Here is a 26,077-nt window from a genome sequence, read left to right as displayed (position 1 = left end):
GACAGTAAACTGAATATCTTTGGACAAAGCAAGTCTTTTTTTAAAAAAAATCTTGGTCTTTGAGCAACAACTTTTATTGCTTAAATTCCAAACTTTCAGTCTTTGCCAAGATTTTAGAGCCTCAAACTCTTAATTTAAAGAATTCTGACCTGTTAATAACATATTTAAGTGAAATTCAATCTGGCTTAAACTATAGTGCGACTGTTTAATTACTGTCCACCTATTTTCACAGTCGATTAATTGATTTGCGTCATTTTCTAATAAAAAAAAGTTAAAATTCTGTCATAGCGTCTTAAATTTGATTATTTTCAGTTTTCTTTCCTCCTCTGTGACTTAAAGTTGAACATATTTGGACAAAATAAGGCATTTGAGGAAACACTGATTGATGCTTTTCACTGTTTTCTGACCTTTTACATGTGAAACAACTGATGTGTTCATCAAGAACATGATCTACACTGAAAATGATCAGTTGTTGCACATTTGCTTCGTAAATTGTGTAATGCTGGAGTTTTAGTTGGACAAAGCAAGTTTCCTCGACCACAGTTACACATCTTCACATTCTTTATTGTGTTTGAACAGACAACGGCAGCAAATCTTCACATCTGACAACTTCAAACTAGAACTGGAAAGATTCATTGATGAGTTGTCAACTAGAAAAACTGATCCGTGATTATTTTGTAACAGCAGCTTCTTAAATGTGAATATGTTCTGGTTTCTTTCCTCCTCTGTGACAGTAAACTGAGTATCTTTGGACAAAACAAGACATTCGTCAGTTTGGACTTAAAGAAATGGCATTCATCACCCTAAATGAAACGTTTTATCGTTGCCAAGATTATTTTCTTAGATTCGTATCTGACAGTAAAATCTTTAACTCAATCTGACTTTACTTCAGGTCTCAGTAGCAGCTATTTTGGCACCAAATGCTGCAGAAAAAATACCTAAAAGCACTGAAATCAGTTTATTTCAGTCTGGATCAGTTGTGGTCCTGAATATTCTTCATGATGGTTTTTAAAACTTCAACTTGTCTGCTGCTTTATAAGGTTGTCCATGTCCTCAGACATATTTGCACTTCTGCTCAGAGACTTTGTCTTTTAGTCGCCTGCAGTGTTGCAGTTAATCAGTGATTTGTTGAAATTCCTGAATCGGAAAGCCTTCATGGACACTCTAAGCTCCTCTTGGTGCAGATAAATAAAGCGCAAAATGCAGATTGTTTTGAAAACTAAATAAAAATCTGACTGCAGAGTTGAGACACCTGAAGTAGCATGAATTGACTGATGGAGTATAAATTATATTTGTCTGTTTCAGCTGTAATAGTGCACAATGAGTGTATTTTTACACATTAGTCAGTACATTTCAAAGGTCAATAAATTCACGTGTGAGGAAGGTGACTGAACCCTAAACTGTACCCGAGTATCGAGAAAACTTTGGATTAGATATTTATTATCCTTTTTATTTCATTTCCAGTGTTTTTTGGGGCAAATAAACCCCTAAAATGTAGTTTTTCTTTAAGAGCCCGGGTCTACAAATGGGCTGAACTTTCTCATTTTACACTGCCTGTCCAAATAAAAAAGTCACTACCTGGATTTTACTAAGCAAACAGCTAAGAGCCTTCTATTGGATAATTAAATAACAAATAACAGAACTGGTTCAAAATAGTTGAATTACTGTTCGTAATCTAAATTCTTATTTTATTCCACATACAGCAAAACCAATGAGTTTGTGTAGCTGCATTTGACAGAAATCTGATATTTCTGACCACTTTTGAAGCAAAAATGTCAAATGTGTTTGAATAAATGAAGCTGCAATTAATAAAACTGGTTTAAAAACACTGAATTATTATTATTAATCTCCATTCTAATCATGTTTACAGGAAAATCTCAGCTGTTGTTTGGTCTTTACATGATGTAGAATGAGGAGAACGAAGACATTTAGGGGGATGACGTCACTGTTTATAATGTGCAACTGTGGAGAAAAAAATGCTGTGATGGATGGAAGCTCTGAGGCACACGATGCTGACAGATCTGACAATTTAAGAACCGGTTCTCAGATTCCATCCCCTAAAAAGCCTACGTGATATGTGTTATCTAATTTGTTGTACATGAAGTAAGTAGTCTGTGATCTAATAATGTATTAGTCAGGATTTAACACTAGGAGCTTTATTTAACTAATGATTAATCCTCTAATTGTTCTCATTGAACCATTTGTCATCTGATTAAAGGACCTATTGTTTAATAGAGCTGCAACAATTCAGATTACTTGTCAACTATGAAATTAAGCTCCAACTATTTTGATAATCTATTGGAGTAATTTCACAATAAAAATTATCTAAATTCAGTGCTTCTGGCTTCATAAACGTGAATATTTTCTCGTTTTGACTTTTTTTTATGTTGCACTTTGGGGAATTTTTGACATTTTTAAACCATTTTCTGACATTTTATACAGTTAACTAATCGATTAATCAGTTGAGTGATTTTTTTTTTTTTTTTTAGAGAAAACTCTAAATGACTCATAACTGTAAATATTTTCTGGTTTCTTTCCTTCTTTCTGATGGTAATTTGGACAAAACAAGACTTTGGTCATCCTTGAGGAGCATTGACATTTTTTGGACCAACAACTGGTAGATTAAGAAAATGTAAGCTGAAATACGTCATCCATCCTAATCTTTTTATTTATAACAGCTAAAAAAAAGAGGAATAATTTACTGTCAAGTAAAGCAGAAGCAACACAAATGGGTGATGATGACTTGAGTCGTTGAATTTTCTGTTAATCAACTGATTGTATTCCTAAATTCTGGCGTCACATTAGCACAGTTAGTTGTAAAATCTAAATTTGGATCAGTATCTGACGTTTTCTATTGATATTTCATATTTTTTGACCTTATCGGTATAGAGTATTTCAACTGTTATAGGACATTAGATGTGTGATTGTTGTAGGATGAAGTGCAAAAAGCTAATGATGTGCAAATGCAGGTGCAAGAATGTCATATTTTATTCATTTTACAGAAGTTTTGAGCTAATTGTTTTTGTTTAAACAGTTATAGTTTCTGTGACAGACCATAGTTCATAATTTGGTTAATAAAAGTACAAGAATATCGAGTAAAAACCCAGATTTGTGCTGCTGCCGTCTGGCCGACACATTAGCGCTGTATTCGGTCATTAGTTACACCAAACTGGCTTATTGACATTTGAGCCATCTGTAGCTGTAGTTTTATTAAAATGCATTAGAATCTGCCTCAGTGTTGGCCGCTCCCTGGAAACCTGTATTCAGAGTGCATTAAAGTAGGAATGCAAATAGTTTTTTGGGCTGCTCCTGGTGGGATTTGAGGCCTGGACCGTGCCAGGCAGCGCTGGTGTCCCGTTCAGCTCTTCATGGTGTAAAGATCTTTATAGAAATATGAAACCAGCGTCCTGAACAGCTGCTCTTATACTGTCAGTGTTCATGGTAAAGATAACGCTGCAGTGCTGTTTGGTTGTCAAATCTTATTAAATGATGTTTTAATAGTTATTATATCAGGGATTTACTGTTTCACATGTTTATGCTTCTTCAGTAAATTAATCGTTGTGTTAAATAGAATTAAACAATGAGTCACGCAGGCAAGTCATTTTTAAATACATTTTTTAAAATGAGTTTAGCTAAATTATTTGTTAGTAATTATTTTATCAAAAAATTCTGAAATATAAAAATTAATACATAATTACTATGTCCTATATGAATAATATATATTATAAAATATGATACTTTTGTTATTAATTAATGATTTTTTAAAATAAAATTAAACAGTAAGTAATGCAACTAAGTTATTTTTTAACTTAATTTCATTAAAAATAATTTAATATAATTCAAACTTATTCTTTTACTTATACTATTGATTTTAAAATATAAATTATAATAATATAAAATAAAACAATGATTATAATCTGAAGAAACATACTGAAACATTATTCTTCATTTTAAACAAATCATTTAATTCATTGCTATTTTTTCAGCAAGAAATGAAGTGAAAGTTTACCCCTCTTTGTTTAACTCCTACGTCACTGGGGGTTTTCCTTCTCAATGATAATCTCATGTTAAATTCTCCAAATGATTGCAGAGAAAGTTAATAAAATGTGTTAATTCTCCACAGCTGGACAGACAAAATTACTTTTCACGAATTTCAATTAACAGTAAATTTCCATTTTGACAAATCTGATCAAATAAATGTCCCAGATGATGAACAAACTTCAGTGTTTCTGCAGCCTGACGAGCAGCTTTTTGGATCCTCCCACTCCGTCCTTACTTAACTCCCTGCATGCCTCCCTCACATGATCCCTGTCAGTCTCACAGCAGCTCTGTCGTCCCTCCACAGGGCCGATGGCGTTCAGGAAGGCTCTGAAACGGACGGCGGTGGTCGGCGGCGGGGCGGTCGCCGCTGCGTTCGGCCTGTCGCAGCTCATCGAGTACAGAAAGACGCAGGTGAGTCGATGTTGCCGCTTCAGGAGCCACTTTTACACAGTGCTTTGTTTTATATGAGAGCATAAAGATCCAGTTTACAGGACTCCACTGGAGACCCACTAAGACCTTCTGAATGCAGCTTTTCTGGATAGAAATCTCCTTCACAGGGAGGGTGTGCCTTAGAGGGCATGTCCCATCTAGAAGCTGGAATGTGTTTAGTCTTCCAAAGGTGTGTTTTCTTCTGTTCTCACTGAATCACAGCGCAGGGAGACATGGAGTCACTGAACTGCTCTGATAAAATGAGCAGATCTTCTCAGAGCATCATGGTTTTACAGTGTTATGGAAGCTACCACCCCAACATATTTACTTCCACTCTACTCACTCCTGCATGGAGGAGTTTTATGACTTTGCTCCTTAATCATGAAGGTCAATTGTACTGCGACTGTTTTTATCTCAAATACTGACTCTCCTGTACAACCTCTGTAGGCCATGTATGAAGGTACTGCTAGCAGCTAGTTAGCTTAGCATAAAGACTGAAAATAAAGGGAAACAGTTAGCTTTGGTGTTTGTCAAGGCGAATCTGTAGCTTCACCTCGACTGTTCCCCTCTTTCCTCCTTTTTGTTTTACCCTTCGATGCACAATATGGGTCAAAAGTGACCCATATTCAATGAAAATGATTATCTCCTGACCCATGTTGTGCATCAAAGGGTTCAATCCTAATATTTTTACTATTTAGCCATTTAAAATTAAGCTCAAGTGTCTTTTGGTAGTGTTTCTTGAGAAAAAAGTGTACTTTGACGTTCCTTCTGCCACGTTTTGATGTTTTTGCAAAGAGTTGAACGAGAAGATTCTTATCACTGTGATGTCTTTGCGTAAAAATTGATGCTCCTGCTAGCAGCGAGCTAAGTTAGCTTAGCATAAAGACTGAAAGTAGTGGGAAATCTCTAATCAGACTTTCCAAAAAAAGACAAAAATGGCAGAAATGCTATTTGCAAACAGAAAAATTAACTATTTAAGGTATTAGTTAACATTTTCCTTTCATGTTGACTTTCTTTCTACCCAATTTTGATGTTTTTGAAAAGAGTTAGATGAAAAGATTGATACCACTATTATGTCTTTATGCTAAATTTGAAGCTACTGCTAGCAGAGAGCTAACTTAGCTTAAAGGCTGTTAATAGAAGGGAAACGGCTAGCGTAGCTCTTTCTAAAGGCTAATCTGTAGCCTAATTGCGACTATTTCCCCATTTCCAGGTTATATCTCCATTTATACTGTCTAATGCAGGCAAAAAAGCCAGAAAATAGTCTTTACAAACAGAAACTGAAGCATTTAAGGAATCAATTAGCATTTTCCCTGTTATGTTATACTTGTTTTTTGTGTCAGAAACAGTAAATTGTTGCTGCATGTAGATTTAAAAAAAAAAAAAAATCCATTTGATATTTGAAATAAAGTTATGATTTGCTGCCTGACAGTGCAGATGGAGAACAACAGATAAAGTTTTAAAGGCGACTGACCTGAAACTCCGCTTCGTCTTCGTGCAATCCCAAATAACAACCAACTTCACCTTGAGACCCGGCGAGCAGCTGCGACCTCTGAACCGACTTTATTTTTAGGCACATCTCAGCATGCCGCTCTTTATTTGACTGCACAACCTAATGTGAACTTTGTTTTGTGTCCCGGTGCGATAATGTCTTCTCTTGCCCATCGCCGTCCTCCCAACCAAAGCACGGATTGGTAAGCAAGAAGTCGACCCTGATGAAATATAATTATTTTTCACAATAGTTTGTAATCATGCATGCCTCTAATCCCAGTAATTGCAATGCTGATGAGATGAATGTCCGTCTTGTCTCCTTTAGCAAGGGCATATGGCTTGGAGAAGTTTTCAAGACAGCGGCCGATTGGCTATTAGCGTGGGCCTTGCTGCTGCTGCTAACTTGATTACGGGGTGCACTTAATTCTGTGCTGTTGTTTGTCTGCGTGCATCATCAAAAATAGACAATGATTATATCATCGCCTTGTTTGGAGGCTGCAGACCTTAAATTACAAACGCCTGCTTCCATTTGCAAGTCAAATTTCCGCGGTGGCTTCAAAGCAGCTTGATGCAATCATTTAGCTTCAACTGCTAAATAGGAAAATGAATAAATATTTCATTAGAAGTGAAATTCCACGTCCTCATATCAGAGGCAAGCTTTTTTTTTTTACATTGTAGTTGTGATTATTTCTTTAAATTAATTATTTTGCTAATCAAACAATGGGTGTAAATGATGTTCCAAGAGTGGAATGTGATTTATTTTGTGTTTTTCGAGCAGCATGTTGCAGCAGGTAGTAACCCTCAGAGCTCTGTAAACTCTGCTTTGCTACTAATCACACCCAGAATCTGTCCTGGTTTTTTTTTTTTTTTTTTTTTAAATGAGCAACACTTCACCTGGAAGCTGAAGATGATGTGAGACACTGTAAGCACATTATTATTATTTCACTTTTTAACAAGAAAAGCTTCCAAAAACCAGTTTGAGGTTTATCTTAGATTTGTTAAAATGCACCCTGAAGTCGCTAAATCAGACAGTGAAGGTAGTAGTAGTCAAGTATTACAAAGAAACGAATGTTACAGTATCAAAAGTGGAGTAAAAGTACAGACAAACATCGGCATATAAAACTGAGGTACCACAGCAGCACAAAAGTTAAAAAAAAAAAAGAATTTTCCCTGCAGCTGAGATGCCAAAACATACAGTAAAATAACTTTTTCATAAAAATATAAGTTTCCATTATTAAAATACAGTTCAGAGCATTAATTTGGGCTTTTTAAATGGTAAAGTTAAAAAGAAAAAATTCAATTTTTAAACGGTATGCTATTTATACAATCCTATTCACCATGCTGTGTACAGATTAGTAAAGTTTTACTTCATGTTTGGGTTGAGATTCTGCTGGTATTGAGCACAATCTATTTAAAAATATAGAAAAAATGTTGCAAATAAAAAAGAAAATAAGCCTTATAATTCTATTATTTAAACAGTATACTGTTACACGATGCCATATATAGTATATTGTGGTAACATTAAACGAATGTTGAATGATCAACTTGTTGGAAATGATCAAATAAATTAAGTTCCTGCTGTTATTGATCACAATATATTTATAAATATGGAAAAAAAATGTGTACAATCACGTTTTTATTGTGATTTTTGTGTTTTTAATATAAATATATATACTATATTTATTCTTTGTAGTTTAATTTATTTTAGCTATTTTTTCTAAATTTGGGTTTCTATATATATACTTTATTATTGTTGATATTATTTGTAGTTTTATTCATTTATTTATTGTCTTTATTGCTCATTTTTATCTATATTTGGGTCTCACAGGGTTAAAATAATTAACAACTATGTAGTTCATTGAGCTCCAGCTGTTGACTGTTTACAGACTCTATAGGGAGTTAGTAGCTTAAAACACAATAATTCATGGGTCGTAAATTTGTAAATCGTAGTTAATAAAAGATATTTTTCGATTTTCTTTCATCCAGAACTCTAGTTGATTTTTTTTTTTTTAACTAAGTTCAGAATTTTTTAAATATTTTGAAACCAACAGGTCGCTCTTGTGGTTAATTCAAGTACAGCTTCAAAAATGAGTGTGTTTTGTGCTCAGCTTCAGGTTTTATATGAACTCCTTCTGTGCAATTAACAGCAGTCATTTCTCACTTCACGTGAAATCAGATACATACGTCCTGCTCCTTCCGCCACAATGCATATTATTAGCTTACAGTAATGTCATTAACCAGACACAGCAAATCCATAATGTATGAAAATGATTGCACATCAGTATGCGTTATATCACACGTCTTCATATGAGCTGAGAATAATGTGCTTATAGTGTTTCAAAAGGCTCCACAAGGAAGGTGTTGCCACATTTTCTTACTTTTCTACAATATAATGTAGAATTTAACATAGAAAAGGACTGATTTTAACATAGAAAAATGCTAATATTAACATAGAAGTGTCTCTTCAAGGCCTGAAAGTGTTGATTGTTTGTGCTGCTGCTCGTGTATTTGTGTCGCGTCCAGGCCCGGTTGGCCCACGTGGCTGCAGAAGCAGAGCTGAAGGTTCCCTTCGCCGATGAGCTCCCGACCCGACAGGCTCAGCTGGCGGCGCTGAAGAACACCGAGGAGTTTGACGTGCTGGTGGTCGGAGGAGGAGCGACGGGCGCCGGATGTGCCTTAGACGCCGTCACTCGCAGTAAGTTCTGCTGCTTCTCCACATTTTTAACTGTCTCAGGCTGCACTGACGTCTCACAGACAGCTGGTTCTACCCAGGCGTGAACTAACTGACGTCACCCGTTGGTTTCAACGCTGAGAAAATGAAGCCCGGATTTTGCTACTTCCTGGTCGCCATTTTGGATTTTTTGGAGCCAGTGACGTAAAAGACTGGACCGGAGAGCAACTAAGGGCAGGACCAGTCTATGGGCGGGCCAGACTGAGAGCTGAAGACTCTCTTATCCCGCCCACATTTTACCGCAGAGGCTTCTGTTGCTGTCAATCATTCCAGACAAGACTGTCTATCAAGTGTAGCCACGCCCCCTGGCTCCGCCAACTTTAACGATTTATTTAAAATTCAGTATTGATTTATTTTAAGATCGGCCACCTGATCTCTCATTTTGACCATGAAAACTAACGGGAAAAAAATCCTGAGCTGTAGAAAATCAGTCTATCAAATTTTATTTTTTCCAAAAATGAATTGGGGTCTATGGAGAAAAAGCTTTTTGGAGCCAACCCTAACGGACGGCGTGATATTGCAAGTTTTTGACACTTCAAAGTGGGCTTCATTTTTGGAGCCAGATGCTACGTCCATCTTTATATACAGTCTATGGTTCTACCTGTCCAGGTATCAGACAAATTTTTAATGTAAAACTGGCTTCTGTTGGTACATTTTGTTTGTAGTGTTGAGGATCTAGAAGTTAATGTACGACTGCATGCGGTTTAGATTTTGTTTGCTGAAAACACGCCTCGGCCTCCACATTCTTGGCATCCGTTATTAACAAACAAGCTCATCCTGTTGATTTCCTGTCTCCCCGTAATTATTTAATACGTACCTTCATTGGAAAAGTATTTATGACATATTTCAATCCAGAACAACTTGTCGTGTAGAACCCCAGTGCATTCTGGGTCACTGGTGTATGTACAGAGCGTTTGCCCTGCAGTCTGTGGGCTGTAATCAAAGTTGTGTTTATGTAAAGTAATTGGTTCGACTATAACAGGACTCCTACAGTTTTACAGTCTGAGTGCTAATTTATTCTCTGCTTTGATTAGATCTAATTCACTTTTTATTGTTTTATTGTTTGAATAAATATCCCAATTTTGAGCTTAGATTTAGTGTATTTTCCTACATGCGAGTGGTTTCAGGACTTCTGCAAAGTTGAAAGTCTGATGATTGATTCTCTTTTTGCAGGTTTTTTTCTCTAACAAATGGTGTAATTTTGACAATTAAAAAAAAAGGCAACATGCCTTTCAAACCTGCTGGCAGATTTTGGGTTTCTGAAGATTAATAAATGGCCGCATGCACATCAGATTTGTACTGTACTGAAACACATGATGCCAACACATTCAGATGTCGTCAGATTAACAGAAATGACTGCAGGTCTGACAGGAGCTAAAACAGGATTTTAGATGGTAACTAGAAAAGCACTCAGAGTGCAGACCTCCGCCAAGGATAGAGAGGAAAACAGGAAACCCATGCAGTAAAGGATGATGAGCTGGAATCGAACCTGTGTCTCTGACACAGTTCTGTTTACGAATCACCTTCTTAACCAGTTGAGCTATCTGGACATCTTGCTCCAGTTTGTTGACGACATACTAACCTATGATGTTTTTGTCATATTTTGGACCACATACTAAAAATTTCAAAGTGATCCAGAATCCAGGATCCTTTCCGGATTGCCACCAAAATTAAATCGGCTCTTCCTCTTACCATAGTCTACATCCCCTCAAAATTTCATGTGAATCTGCCCAGGCGTTTTTGAGTTATCTTGCTAACAGACAGACAGACAGACAGACACACAAACGCCGGGTGTCACATAACCTCCTTGGCGGAGGTAATAATGCATATAAGAAGTGGGGAAATTACCTTTGAAAAAGCCATAAGTATGAGTGCGTTTTGTCATTTTCCTCCAGACCTCAAGACTGCCCTCGTAGAGAGAAATGACTTCTCTTCGGGTACCAGCAGCCGAAGCACCAAACTCATCCACGGCGGCGTGCGCTACCTCCAGAAGGCCATCATGCAGCTGGACTACGAGCAGGTTCCTCCTCCTCACGCTGTTCTCTTCTTTTTCTTCTCCGTCTCCTTCTGCCTCTTATCTTTAATCTTTTCCTTTATCAGTACATGATGGTGAAAGAAGCCCTACACGAGCGAGCCAACCTGCTGGAGATCGCTCCTCACCTCTCAGCGCCGCTGCCCATCATGCTGCCCGTTTACAAGTAAGTGACCCGATGCTCCTGTTGTTTTTCCTCACTGTGGGTTCGTTTTTCCCTGTAGTATAAAATCCTACACCTCTATGGAAACAGAAGAACCATGACTAGAAGAAGAGAGAACTGAGAAAAGCCTCTTGTGCTGTATGATGAAGTTATAAATAGTAGAGAAAGAAACAAAGGTTAAAGGTCTTTGATTTAAAAAATCACATGGAAAAAAAGGTGATCCTACCAACTATAGATTCTCCTTTTAGAGATTCTACTTTGCGCATGCTCATACTTCAGTTTTATTTTCTAAAAATTAGACATAAAAATAATGTGATTTAATTGAGTTGTCATTATTTGTGGCTGAGATTTGGTTATTATGTGATTAAAAGTGTTACAAATGTTTCTAATTTTATAGTTTTTACAGTGTAATTTTGGCAATATTAAAAAATGTATCATGTCTTTCGAATCAGTCATTGAGGTTTTGGTTTCAGACGGTAAAAATGAACTAGAAACATGCTGGTAGTTGGACAAAAGTTTCCCTTCTGACTCGAATCCCTGCGTTTTCCTCCCAGATGGTGGCAGTTGCCTTACTACTGGGCAGGGATCAAGATGTACGACCTGGTGGCCGGGATCCAGTGCCTGAAGAGCAGCTACGTCCTCAGTAAGACCAAAGCCCTGGAGCTGTTCCCCATGTTGAAGAAGGACAAGCTGGTGGGAGCCATCGTCTACTACGACGGTGAGTCGAGGCTTCTTTTTCGCTTTTTGTTTTTGCCGTTTGTCTGAAAATCACGCTTGGTTTGTTAATCTGTAAACATGAAAAGACAGCTGAGTCAGTGCTGCCCTTTTCCGCCGTTTCCCTCTTCTGAAGCTAAGAACTGCACGAGTTAACCGGCGATGGGCTCGGGGAGGGTTGCGTGAATTTAATGGCGAAATACAAGAGCGGGATTTATACTGAAACACCAGCAGCAGCTCTCTCAGCTTAAAATCGTCACATTTTTGAGTTTCTTCACTGTCAAATGAATCCAGTGGTCTAGACATCCATGTGTAAAGGAAATGCTACCTGCTAATGTGGCTCATGTTTTAAATAAATTGTGGCTCTACATGCTAGCAGATATTGACCCGTTTACATTTCTAAATTATTTCATGCTTGTTTTAATGGAATATCACAATTTGAAGCTTAGATTTGGTTTAATTTTTCCAGACAGAACTGAAAGTTAAACATCATTTCAAGGACTGCCTAAAACACACAAAAAAAAACCAACAATAATCTTTTTTCTATTTTTGCAGTTTGCAGAAAAGTTACATGATGTATTTTTGGTGATGGTACTTTTTTTTTTTTTTTTTTTTTTTAAAAGATAAGCAGCCTTTCACTGGAATTCAGCAGGTGAAACTGCTTGGATGTAGAGGACAAAATCAACATTTACTCACTTTATTTCATTAATTTTTGGTGAATTTTTAAATGCCACATGCAAAATAAAGTGATTTTAATTAATTATCATGGTTTTAAGCTGAGATTTTAGTCCACCAATTGTCAGAAAGTGAAAAATCTGATTTAAAAAAAAAAAAAAAAGTTTTTATAGTTTCTTGTTCTGACAAATATTGTCATTTTAGTGATTTTTTTTTTTAAATATATAATCTGCTTTACCAACTTGCTGGTGGGTTTTAGGTTCAGAGAGTTAAATCACTGTGTTGCAATAATATGCCTTAAGACAATTAGGACATTATAAACTCAGCTGACATTGCCATAAGACTCCTTTATTTGTTCAGGGAAGGATATTTACCCTTGGTTGAAAATCTGTGGACGGACAGACAAAACACTTATTCTGTGAAGAAAAACTTGCAGGAAAGCTCTGCTGCTGTGCAACATCGACCCAAGAAAGTGATGCGAAATTAGCAAAGAATGTTGCTGTTGGAGAATACATTCAGCATGGTGAAACATCTTTCTGGAGATGCTACCAAATGTGAATAGTAAAATATCTATAGTCGTTAGAGCCACATTATTTCCAGTGTTGGAGACAAAACTGGGCACAAACGTGATACAGAATGAAAAGACTGAGACACAAAACAACAAAAAAGATGTAAAAATTAACAAAAAAGGCTGCAAATTTGAATTCAGGTGAATTCTGTGTCTGAATAAACTTTAATTTTACATAAAATCATGCAGAAATCCCACAACCGGTCCAAAAAGAAGATTAAAGGGTGCAGGCCTCAGATGCCGTCAGGCCCGAGGGCGTTACATCTCCACTGGTGCCGAACTAAACGTGTTGACAGGCTGGTCGGATGCCCTTGCTGCCCCGCGGTGGCGAAGCTCGCGTGCTCTTCGGGTCTGTACGACGGAGAACCAAACATATGCTGAGCGTCCAGCTGAGTGTGAGGAGCTTCGAGCCGCCGGCGCCCTTTTCCTTCCCGCCACCCAAAATAACAACATCGTGTCTTCAGGAGGCATGTCTTTTACTGTCAGCTGGTATCAGCTTGTCATGTTCAATCACAGCAGGCTTTTTGTTTTAGAAGCTCTTTTTGTTTGTCAATAGATGCACAGAATGACATCAAAACCGGAAGATTATTACAGCGTGATTACGAGAAAAATGTAAAATTAGTGATGCCAAAATGACCGATCTACATTTTGAATAATGTCATTTGTTTGGAGAAACAAAAGCATTGCAGAAATTGATGTCATTTGTGAAGCACGGTGGTGGCATCATCATGAATCAAACATGTTTTGATTCATCTGAACCAGAGGAGTGAACTCAGAAACCAGAATTTGGAATTTAAATCAGTAAAAGGAAGCATCTTCCTTTTTCCGGTTAGCTTCCAGACAATTATTTTTCAGCGATAGATTCTTAGCTGAGGTTTTATCTGCAAACCTGATGAGTTAGTTCCTGCATTTATGTACAATATTTGTCTCATTTTGTTGAATTTGCTTCTTGTTTTGTACTTTAAAGACTTTTGATTGTTTTATTTGTGCACAAAAAAAGCAAATTCCAAACAATTCACAAACTTTCAAGCATCACAGTGTCAACATTTACACTCCTAGAGATGATTTAAAATCACGAGTCGACGTATGAACAATGACACATATAGTTGAATCTGAATGTATTTATTCCAGTAATCTCCCAGTGAAAACGGTACAATCGATTAAATTGCAAGAAAAACAGCACTACTACAACTTTGACTCCAGAAAAGCAATAATTTATGTGAACTAATGAATCTGAGGAACCCAAACAAACGCTGACTGCAGGCTGGGAAAAGAGCGTCTTGTTGGTGCAGAGCAGCATCTGTTTGATTTCCGCCTCCCTCTCCTCCCTCCATCATCTGCTGTGCGACGGGGTTTGGATGGTGGAGGAGGGGTGGGGCGTCTTTTCTCCAATTATGCCGTCTGGAACAATCACGCCCGTGACATTTCCAAATATGACCTTCTCTCCCGGCGGTGCAGAGCTCCGAGCGGCGGCGGCGGTCGGACCGGCTGAGCAGCAGCAGCCATTTCTCCTGCTGTCTGGCTGCTGCCACCGACGACAACAGCAGATTCTCCTTCATCCTCTCACGTTGAATTAGATGTGCTTATATACCTCTGTTAAATGCCATTCCAGCAGGTTTAGCTGCTGCAGCTACGACACGCGTCATGATTCTGGTTTAAATTCCACCATAAACCTCCAAACAATCACATGTACGCTTAAAAATGCACTTTTTTTTGTCCACATATGAACATTTGTTTCCATTTTACAACCTGAAAAAGCAGCAAATCCCACTTTAATGAAGGTTATGGTTATTTCCTCTCATTTGCTATCAGGAGAGACTAAATAGCTACTTGTACTGGAGGATTTTTGCAGGTTTTAGCCCAGTTTTCCTAATAAACTGGCTATATATATATATATATATTAGCCTGCTAAACTCAAAGCAATTTTGGATGTTTTTTTGTGCTTTGTTCACATTTTGGCTCATTTTTCAGTGCAATATGAAGTCCTGCAACTGTGTTGAAACAGCACAGGCACACAAATAAGACAAAAATGACAAATGGATACAAAAAGATGGACAAATAACAAAAAGAGGCAAGAATAACAGACCAAACAACAATGGCAAGGAGGAGAGAGAACTCGGAAACATCCTCTGTGCAGTATAACGTAGTTAGAATGACGGAAATCATAGTAAGAGAAACAACAGTTTAACTTCTTTGATTGTTTTATAAAAATTGAGAAAAACCTAGAACAAACACGTAAAAAATTCCCAAGTGCTCACAGGTGTTACCAAGCCTGGAAAAATAAATGATGTCTCTTCAGTTTACAGCATCAAAACGTAGCGAAACTAGAACTATTTTTAGCAGTTTTATCAAGTTAGTTGTATGAACTAGCTAAGCAAAAGTTTTCGCTGTCATTACAGTATTGATGATGTCAAGAGAAGCTTATTCTTCTCTTGTCGACATGAAAAGTCACAAAAATATCAAATCTTCTTCTCCGTCTCCTTCCAGGGCAGCACAATGACGCCCGTATGAACCTCGCCATCGCCCTCAGCGCCGCCCGCTACGGCGCCGCCGTCGCTAACTACACCGAGGTGGTTCACCTGCTGAAGACGAAAGACCAACAGACTGGCGTCGAGAAGGTTTGTGGAGCTCGCTGCAGGGATGTCATCACAGGTGAGGCAGGAAGTTTGATTTAATTTGGTGTAAAAGTGTCTCTAAGTCTGTGGTTAGAAAGATCATCTTGTGCGTAAATGAGTGGTCGAAGAGAAGGGAAACAAAGGGACTCATTAACAGGATAAAATGATTATTAAGGACTGTTTGGAACTTTATGTGCCACAAACACCACAAAAAAGACACGGAAAGAAAAAAACAAGGACACAAAATGAATCAAATGAGACAAATATGACATACCTGATCAATAAAATAAATGCAGCATGGCTCAAAAACAGTGAACAGAGGAGCAAATTGTTGGAAGATACATACATCATGGTGAAACATCTTTCTTCAGCTGATGAATAAAGAGTATTAACAAGTTTGTAGATGCTATAAAAATGTAAATAGTCAAACGTCTAGTATTTAGAGACACTTTTCTTTCAAACTGAATTTAAAAATGAGGCCACAGTTAGAGGAAAAAATGCTGATTGGAGTCCAGAGGGTTAATAAAGTGTAGTCTGAAGGGTTAAATGTGTGTTTACAGGGCAGGAGTTCGACGTGAAGGCCAAGTGTGTGATCAACGCCACCGGACCGTTCACCGACGCTCTGAGGAAGATGGACAACCAGAAAACCCAGAACATCTGCCAGCCGAGCGCCGGCGTCCACATCGTCATCCCGGGTTACTACAGGTACAACAAACGTCCTCTGAATCAGATTTTATTCCTCCTGTTCTAAATGCATCGCCTCACACATACATATCGGGGTGTGTTTCCTCGTTGCCGCGTGAATACGAGCTATGCTGAGCTATTATCCGGCCTCCACTTAAACGCAGTCGTCTCTGCTCCACATACAGCGCTGGAGTGGTTTTGTTGAAGTCGGAGGTTTTAAAGTTCAGCTGAGCTTATTGAGTGAAACCCGAGGGAGCGCGAGCCCTTTGAACACAAATGCCAACCACCTAATTTTCCTCCTCCTCCCTTTTTCCCTCGCCTTCCTCCCGCCGCTATCTGCCCTCCTCTTCCTCCCCCGTAGCAGTGTTTTTCCTTTTGTTTGTCTCCGTCCCTCCTCTCTCCTCGTCTTTTGTGCCTCCTTTCCCTCCTCACCTCGTCTTCCACAATAAATTAGACACAATAACAGCTGCTCACTTCTTCAGCAGCTCTTCATTTTGTTATTTCTGCTGCTTGTAATACGATTAGTCCGTCTCACATCCTCATGTTCCTTCTACTCCATCATCTTTCAACATTTCTATCAGGGACTGTGGGTTTTTCCAATGGTTTCTGGGAAATTTTAGATTATTATGTCAAGTTCTTTCACTCTTGAGGTAGGCAAACAGATTTAAAGTACCTGACACATAAACTTGGGAACAGTTTTAATTATAATCGTTTTCTGGAGGTTAAAATTGCTGGAGTCAAACTGACCCCAAGGATAAAAGATGTTACTAAATTTGAAGGTAATCGGAGGGTTACAGGTATTCTATATGTTTATTTTTCTAATATTGTGTCATGCAGAAAATATCACTAGTTGACTTCTGCATTATCATGTTTTTAGTTGGTGTGTATCATGTTTCAATTATTTTATCTACTTGATGAGAAATAACAATGAAAATTTCACGTTTTTATCTTTAGTAGTTCCTCAGTTGTTGTTCAAACACCCTCAAATTTCAATGTGAGAAAAAAAACCTGCTGAAAGTGAACTTTTTTTCAGCACAAATTGTCTCTGAAAGTACTCTATTAATATCTTTCTAAATAAATCATATGTGAAATAAAAATGTCAGGCAGGTCAGAAGTGGCTCAAGCAGAAATTGTTCTAAAAATATGAAGTGATTTGAGATAAAATGAAAAAATAACAGCTATCAGTCTTGTTTGTTTTTTGTCCCGTCAGTCCTGACAACATGGGTCTGCTGGATCCGGCCACCAGCGACGGCCGCGTCATCTTCTTCCTGCCCTGGGAGAAGATGACCATCGCCGGGACGACCGACACCCCCACCAACGTGACGGCGCATCCCATCCCCGGAGAGGACGACATCAACTTCATCCTGAGGGAGGTTCGCAACTACCTCAGCCCTGATGTCGAAGGTACAGGAGGTTCCTTTACTTTAGGTTCCTTTACTATTAGTTTTCACTCATTTTATTCTCAGGCGTCTGCTGCTGCAATTCCAAGAAACCAACCCTACAAATATATAATCAAGCAAATAAACCTTTCATTTAACTTTTTTTCTTATTTTTTGGCATTCTAACTGTCTGTTTTCTCTGCTTCTCACCATAGTTGTTGTTTCCTTGGAGATGCCAAAAAAAAATCCCTGAATTTTTATCACGTGGCTGTTGGTTGCAGCTGAGCTACTCGTGGCTTCACGTTTGCACAGAAGAGCGCAGAATTTTTAGTTTTTTCTTTTTGACAGAATCTGGTTACAGCAAACTATTTTCTGTATATTTTTAAAGGAGACATGTCGAATAAAGTGATTTTGATGACAGATTAGTGTTTCAGTCACCATCTGAAAGCTGAAAATCCAGTATTTTGTTTTTGTTTTGACTGTTTCTAGTTGGTAAATGATTTAGTCGTCATTCAATCCCACCGGCAGGCTTTAGAATTTGAGAAAAAAAGGCAACAGATCAATTAGTAATGAAGATGGGCCCTGTGAAATATGTCCAGCAGAAGAAATTTCAGCATCACATCTTCACCTTGTTCTAGATCTAAGACTCTCCAGTGTTTTGCGTATATGGATGTATTTTATCACCCAGATTCATCATAAATACAGAAAGTTTGTTTTAGTTGCTCTGAATGAAATACATCGGTGTGCTGTCCTCAGTGCGAAGAGGAGACGTTCTGGCGGCGTGGAGCGGCATCCGTCCTCTGGTGACCGACCCGAGCTCCAAAGACACCCAGTCCATCTGCAGGAACCACATCGTCAGCATCAGCGACAGCGGACTGGTCACCATCGCCGGTCAGCTGCTGCCAGTCTGCTGCAGAGTTCATCCGCCCTCACCTGGGTGTGGTTTTATTAACGCTCAGCTTCCTGTGTTCAGGTGGGAAGTGGACGACCTACAGGTCCATGGCCGAGGAGACGCTGGACGCCGCCGTTAAAGCTCTGGGACTGTCAGCCGAGTCCTGCAAGACGGTGGGTTTGATGCTGGAAGGAGCGAAGGGATGGACGCCAACGCTCTACATCCGCCTGGTGCAGGACTACGGCCTGGAGAACGAGGTGAGATTATTATTATTATTAGATCAACTTTAAGCTCCTCCTTTGCACAGAATGCCTCTATTAAAGGTTGCACAAACTGGAATATTTTACCTCTAGCTATCAGAAAAAGCTCCACCTCTGTCATATTTAAGAGACAGTGTAAGTCATGGCTGATGAACAATCAAACTTATGAACGTTGAGAAAATCAGAGAAAATCAGGCACTTTCACCCTGTAAAACCCACTGTTGCACAAATGCAACATCAGTTTTATTTATTATGATTATATTATTTTATTGAACATATATATAATAGCATATAAAATATATAATAATTTTGCAATTTTTTTTTCTCTGTTCAGATTCATATATGTATGATCTTTGCTAATTTTTAAAAATTTGCGAGAATTTCTTTTCATTTATGTATGTATAAATTCTTTTGTAATTTTTTCCTATATTTGAGTTTATTTATTATTATTATTATTAGTGTTGCAATTTTTTTACATTTAGGTATATATGTATGTATATATTTCAGTTTGGTTTTTTTTTGCTATTTTTTTTCCTATATTTGGGTTTATATATTTTTGCAAATTTTTTTTTCCTAATTCTTTTTCTGTGTTCGGGTCTTACAGGGTTAAAGACAGACATTTACTAGAAGCACTTTATGACGGGCTCTGCCTATAAAGCACTTTACTAAAATAACAGCACATTAGGGTAGGTTTAAAGCCGCCAGAATTTTCCTGTTTTTGCAGTTTCTGTCCGAGTTACACGGTGTAATTTTAACGATTTTATGTTCCTTTAAGATAACCTGCCTTTCAAGCGTTGTAATTTTGTTGAATTTTTTTTTTTTTTTAAAAGATAACGCGACTTTCAAACTTGCATTTTGATTTTCAGACGGTTAAAGCTGCATTTTTGTGGCTCCTGTGAGGTTCCTGCTTCGTTAAAGGCAAAGAAAAGTTTAGGAATAACTGGCTGCTGTGCACACATTCATCTCTGAACAAACCTGTAAAAGCAGCAGCAGTGGAGCTGACATTAAAGCTGCTGCTGTAACAAAGCTGGCATTTCTTCTACACAAAAGACCGGACACACGTTGAAACGCTCTGTCCAATTTATCAGTGGCATTAAGCAAGGGCACGCCGGCTCTCCAATAATTAGCCTGTTCGTTTTCATTAAAAGCAGTAGAACATAGTTTGAGGAGGAGGAAGAACTCCTACAGTAAACTTCCTCCTCATTAGAGGCTCCTGCAGCTCTTCTCTGGAATATTCCTAAAAGGTCACTGTTGATATTTGGACAGCGTTTGCCCTTTCACATGATCGGCAAGCCGGCCATCTGAATAGCAAATAGCCTCTTGTGTTCTGTAAACACGCGACACCTCATCGACAAAGCGGCGCTATCGTTTATCGTTTAACTCCAAAGAGGTGGAATCGATCATCTGAATACCAGCAGCTGCCCAAGACGTTCACGCGCTTTAACCTGGAGTTTTTGGACCGATATCATCTGAAATCAACACATTTTGATCAAAAGTAAAATGTTTTATGCTCCTTCTGTTAAAATCGGGGTTCAGTTTGGAGTCAGTGGACAGATCAGTTACAGTTATAAATGTCAAGATGTTCTGCTGAAACCAAACAAGCAATCTGAAGCTGTGGGGTTTCTTAAACGCTGATTTATTTTTTGTTTATACACACCGGTTAACCACCATTTAGCAGGCGATACAGTCTAAACTGTTTACTTTAGGTTCAATTCTAAAGTGAAAAAATGTAATTTGGGCTGTAGATTAAAAATAAAATAAGATCTGCATGTGAAGTAATAACATATTTTTTAAAAATGCTGGATTTCCCCACAAAAAATAGGAATATTAAGTCAATTCAGGTTATGCTGGATTTCAAGGTTTTTCCTCAAGTTCACAGAACAAACAAAACTCCGAAAATTTTTAGAAATATATAAATTAATCTTAAAGAGTTTGAAAATATTCTACAAATGTTATTGTCCGTCTATAATTCAATCCAGGAACATGATTTTATAAGCTGTTTCCAAAATGATCTGACTTTATATTACTGATTAGACTAAACCGTTTCATTTGTCTCTTTAAAGTAATCTTTTTTTTAACATTTTTATTAAAATTAAAGTAAAATATGAAGCACAGAAGAGAAATATTGTGATGTTTTCAGTTCAAATATGAAAACTTTATTCTGTTTACACATTTAGAAGTGACAATAATATATTGTTTCTAACTTTTTCTTGATTGTTGCTGTATTTTGTCTGAGAAAAGTAGTAGCTTGTAGGGTTGTTTGACCGATAAATGATAAAAAAAAAAAACACCTTTATGAAGGCGAGATTTTGGTTTTAAAGAATATGAAAATGTGGTGTTATTAATTTGTCATTTTTCTACAGAAAGTTGCATATTTTTTGTTAATTTTGCTATTAAGTAGTTTACTGTGAATAAAGTTGCCTTGATTTTGGTGCTTTTATAATTTTATTTGTGTCAATTAACGTTTGTTCTCTTAATTTATTTATATAGAAATGACATATTTTGTGATTCTTTTTTCCCTCTCTTTTGGCTAAATATACGGAGGTATTACAGTTTTCTGTGTGTTTATTGGCTGTAGGTCGCCCAGCATTTGGCCGCGACGTACGGAGGGAAGGCGTTCGACGTCGCCAAAATGGCTCAAGTCACCGGACAGCGGTGGCCGATTGTCGGGAAGAGGCTGGTGTCTGAATTTCCGTACATCGAGGGCGAGGTGAGAGGATTTACCGTCCAGACAGGATATAAATCAGCCCCAGTAATTGATAAACTTTGTTCAAATGCAGCTAGAAGAGTAGCAACAATTCAGAGTCATAATGAGTTTAACTGGATCTCTAACAGCACAGTTTGGGCTAGTTGGAATAAAATCTGTCATTTTAACTCTGATGTTAAAGGTCCTCGCTGTGTGTTGTTCCTCAGGTTCTGTACGCCATCAAGGAGTACGCCTGCACCGCCATCGACGTCATCGCCCGGCGAACTCGCCTCGGCTTCCTGAACGTGCAGGCAGCCGACGAAGCGCTGCCTCGCATCGTCCAGATTATGGGCAAAGAGCTGGACTGGAGTCAGGAGAGGAGGACGGTAGGATTCACATGATCAGGGGTCTGAAGTCCGCTGAGGTTAAAGAGCACAAATCTGAATTTAATCTTTAAATAAAAACAATAAGAGTAAGTCTACAAGCGGAGTAATACAACAGATTTCCAGTAAAAAAATATACTAAATGTAAATATTGAGCCAATTCGTGTTATTTATTTGGGTCTTCATGTGAGAATCAATCTTAAAAAGCATTAAAATAATTATCAAATGTTAATATTGCGCTTGTTATGTCTATGATTTAGTCTGAAAAGCATGGTTTTATAACTTTTTTCTTGAAATTTATGATTTTTAATGTAAATCTGTAGATCAGTCTTAAAAGATTAATTTGTTCTATCTATTATGTTACCCTAGAAACAGTTTTCCAGCCTTTATGATTCTACTATTGCAGGACGTACTTCATGTTTCATCTCTGCTGCTTTCTGAATCCTGGCGGTGAATCTGTGAACAATAGAAAAGTCGACACTGTTCAGCCTTTAGAGGCAGCATGAAAGCTGAACTCTCACTTATTGTTCACCACCAGAGGAGAGGCTTAAATAAAGACTCAACAGGTTTTACTCAACCGTCTCAGATGTGCCTGAATGTACAGAGCATAACATCTGAATATTTCTAAGGATAAATGGGAAATTTCAGCTCTATGTATCAAATACCTTCTGATATTCTGAAATTTGAGGCTGTCTGAACATCGATATCTCAAGAATGTTTCAAGATAAAAACCCGACATTTTCACTTTGATTCCTCATCATGTCATTGATTCTGAATCTTCTCAAGTGGATTGCATGATTATGATTGAGTTGAAAAATCAAAAATTTGAAGCCTTCATGAAAAGTCCCATCTTTGAGCTCACATTAACAAAAACAGTGATAATGCAGAAATTAATCAGTGATGTTGTCTGACCCACATGTAGCTGCATGTCACAGTAACGCCAAAAAACTGAAAGAAAGCAAAGTTATTTTTCATTCACTTTCATAACTGACTGAGCAGGTTTGACAAGAAAACAGAGATATTACTAAACGATCTAATTCAGTGCTGGAATTCTGAAACATTTCTCAAAATATCACGAAGAAAATGAACTTTTTGGAAAATTTTAATAGCTGTTCCTGAGAAGTTTAAACCGCTAAAAGTGGAACAGTTTTTAAAAAACTTTAATCTCAGGAAGAACTAAAATGACACATCATAGCCTGATGTTGATGCTTGAAGTTGGTTGTAGGAATAAGAACATAAACCAGTTACAGTCTTGAGATTGTGATGCCTGGATTGAATATAAAACTGATCTGGTTGCATTTTTTACTCAGAAGTGTTTGTCAGCTCAGACATTTGATGTGTTTATCTGCCTTACGTATAAAGTTAAATTTGTACCCTCGTCTGTGTGCTTCAAGGGTCTGTAGCTCTTAAAACATTCATAGCATGGAGGTAAAACTTTGCATGGCTTCAATAAATAAACTGAAGTGACTGTACATAAGAAGATTTGTCTAATTTTATATGGACAAGGAAATGATTTCAATCTTTTTGATGTAAAAATCCAGGCGGAGCTCGAGGCGGCGAAGAAGTTTTTGTACCATGAGATGGGCTACAGGTCTCGATCTGAGCAGCTCACCAAGACGTCAGAGATCAACCTGGACTACCAGGAGGTCATCAGGTAATAAGAAGACTAAATAATCAGCATTATTCCACTCACATAGGTTCATAATTCCTGCTCTTGTGTCCGTCAGGTACAAGAAACGCTTCCACAAGTTTGACAAAGAGAGCAAAGGATTCATCACCACTGTGGACGTGCAGCAGGTTTTAGAGGCGAGTTCCTCCACTTGTTTCCGTCTTTACGCCGTCGTCTTCATTACGCCTCATCGATCCAACTCTTGTTTTTCTTCTCTGCAGAGCATCAATGTCCACATCGACGAAAACTCTCTCCATGAAATCCTTAATGAGGTGGACCTCAACAAGAACGGTCAGGTCGAGATTGACGAGTTCCTGCAGGTATGGTTTCTGTAAAGCCAGTTCTATTTATTTATTTGGCTCTCCATGCTCTTCTTGAGGTCCACTAAACAAAAACAGCTCCCCAAATATAAAAATCAGTCTTGAAAATTATGCAAATAATCTAAAAATATTGATAGAATTAGGTCCTGAAATGGTCACCTTTTTCAAGAAATTTCTGTTTTTCTGCACTAACTAAAGAATGAAACCTGAATGTATCAAATTTTTTAATTATTACAGAATATTTCACCCGACAAAGAACAAGCTGAGCTTAACAATATGGAAGCCAATCTTAGAAATAATGAAAATATTCCGAGATACTATATATACGTTTGTTATATCTTATAAAATCATAATGTGTTTAAAGAATTTTGGACAATATTCAGAAATGTGAAATGCCGGTTTTATTTATTTTATTCATGTTTATTTATTTCTACTAATACAAAAGAAACGAAAACAAACCGAAGTTCCCGGAAATGTGTCCATTCATCTTTAGAAATGTGAAAATAATCTAAAATATTATATCAATACATTTTTCAGTCTTTTTGCACACAAATTATAATTCCTAAAACCGAAACCGTTTTATTTTTTCATTTTTGAGGATTATTTAAACTGAAAAATGATGCTTCAAGGGCTCAATCACAGGCAATGAGAGGAAGCTTTTTGCTGGAAACACTTTCCAGAGAACACAAAGACAGAATTCCAACCTGAGCTACGATATCGGTGACATTTCTCAGAGCAGCTCACACTGGTTTGTGTCTGATTAGAGGAGCCATTAATGCCTCGCACCTCCGTCAGCCGCTGCTCCTCTTGAACCTGCAGAGCAAACAGCAGCGATGACACAAAGGCTGGATAATAGAAACCCTCGGGAATCCATTACACACAGATTTAACCTCCTTACTGCTGCCACGTTTCCCCTCTGTCACCTGAAATGTGGATACTCACTCTGAAATTTCTCCAAACACATCTGCCGACTGAGCGTGCAGATCTATTTCAGATTTTCAGTATTATCGTCCAGATAAATGCAACAAATTCCTCCTCATGCGTGCTCAAAATCTGCTACGTAAATTGCCTGAAAAAAAAGACTGCTGGAGGTGAGAGCGCTGAACATCCGCTGCTGCAAACAGAAGGTGTGAAGTCAGATGAAGCTCATTAGAGAGTCTCTGTCAGCGGCTCGTGTAATGAGGCCTGAGGAAGACTCAAATCACTTCCTCAACCCAGGAAAGAGTCACTACAGTAAAGCCTTTGTTCGAGGCCTCTACCGCCGGATGTTAAGGAAAGTAAAAACATGCTTTTATCTCGTCTGTGTGACAGAATCTGTGTATTTTTGTGTTTATTTTGTACACGCCTGGCCTGCACGTGGACGCCTTAGGGACAACCAACAGGTAGTACTGATGCTGTAGTGATAAGGTCCTCTGGAGGGAAAAACACTAAAACGAGGTCCGAGAAGTGTTAAAGCTGCACCAGGTAGCTCCGTACAGTTTTAAATGACACAGGTCACAGGCAAGTTAAATGTTATCTTTTTCTTACTGTCAACAAATCCTGTAAAAAATAGAAATTAAAAAAAAAACTGCCACCGAAAGTAGTCCTTAGGAAAAGCAGGAAGTGATCGAGGAGGTACTGAGATTATTTAATTTTGTAAATGTTTACAAGTACAATCAGAAAAGTGTGCTTAAAGTATCAAAGTATGTATCTTGATGCTGCATGTATTTAATAAACTCCGAGGAAATAGTCTATACAACCGAGAGCACCGGCGGATTGTGGCTAAGTCCCATTAGCTTCCCAACCAGCGGAGCCGCGGAGCCAACTGGTATATTAAGGATTTGCCATATCTCGTCGGCATAAGTCCAAATACGTCTTTCTTCTCAATGAAACACTTCAGTGCCGTCCTTTGTTTATCTTTCAAGTTGAATTTTAGCTTCAAATCTTTAAGGGCTGTGTCCAAAGCCGAGTCGAAAGATAACTGTTTATTGTGCGCCGGTGGTTTCTGTCAGAATCGTCGCGCCTCTATCGTCACTTCGTTACGCCCGCCTTCTGACTCTACACTTCATGGTGATTGGTCCGGCCAGTTTTAGGAGAATCCAGCCTCGAGCCTTATGGAGGGTAACTAGACCCACCCTGGCAGAGAATTAAATTCGTTGCCGTGGGTTGTCTAGCGCGGCTAGGCTATTAAAATCCTTCCCAAAATCACTTCACACAAAATACAAAACTCTTTGGACACATACGTCTTGATGTGCATGTATTTAATAAACTCAGAGGAAATAGTCCTAAACAACTGGAAGCAACAATGTGTACAGATGTTTCACCACAATGATTTACTCATTTTGCCCAAGATGTTTGTTTGGTTT

The 26,077-nt window shown here is 38.0% G+C and overlaps 1 protein-coding gene across 3 annotated transcripts in view; it reads left to right on the top strand.

The window, feature by feature from the left end:
* Positions 1–26,077, top strand: part of gpd2 (glycerol-3-phosphate dehydrogenase 2 (mitochondrial)) — a 31,683-nt gene that overhangs the window by 2,285 nt on the left and 3,321 nt on the right. For 2 of the 3 annotated variants that reach the window (XM_022201907.2, XM_051943073.1), the window contains exons 2-16: positions 4,346–4,452; positions 8,485–8,656; positions 10,588–10,712; positions 10,793–10,890; positions 11,442–11,605; positions 15,332–15,496; positions 16,020–16,164; positions 17,354–17,547; positions 18,279–18,413; positions 18,496–18,671; positions 21,253–21,384; positions 21,588–21,746; positions 23,285–23,397; positions 23,471–23,549; positions 23,634–23,732. In XM_022201907.2, the coding sequence (XP_022057599.1) occupies positions 4,351–4,452; positions 8,485–8,656; positions 10,588–10,712; positions 10,793–10,890; positions 11,442–11,605; positions 15,332–15,496; positions 16,020–16,164; positions 17,354–17,547; positions 18,279–18,413; positions 18,496–18,671; positions 21,253–21,384; positions 21,588–21,746; positions 23,285–23,397; positions 23,471–23,549; positions 23,634–23,732 (2,058 nt within the window). In that variant the 5' untranslated portion in view covers positions 4,346–4,350. Of the gene's footprint in view, positions 1–4,345; positions 6,165–8,484; positions 8,657–10,587; positions 10,713–10,792; positions 10,891–11,441; positions 11,606–15,331; positions 15,497–16,019; positions 16,165–17,353; positions 17,548–18,278; positions 18,414–18,495; positions 18,672–21,252; positions 21,385–21,587; positions 21,747–23,284; positions 23,398–23,470; positions 23,550–23,633; positions 23,733–26,077 lie in introns of those variants that run through there. The other variant, XM_051943074.1, reaches the window with a different exon arrangement.

Source organism: Acanthochromis polyacanthus, chromosome 22 (genome assembly GCF_021347895.1).
Source record: "Acanthochromis polyacanthus isolate Apoly-LR-REF ecotype Palm Island chromosome 22, KAUST_Apoly_ChrSc, whole genome shotgun sequence".
Taxonomy (NCBI): domain Eukaryota; kingdom Metazoa; phylum Chordata; class Actinopteri; family Pomacentridae; genus Acanthochromis; species Acanthochromis polyacanthus.
The sequence above is the reverse complement of the archived record's forward strand: the minus strand, read 5'-3'. Positions and strand labels throughout refer to the sequence as shown.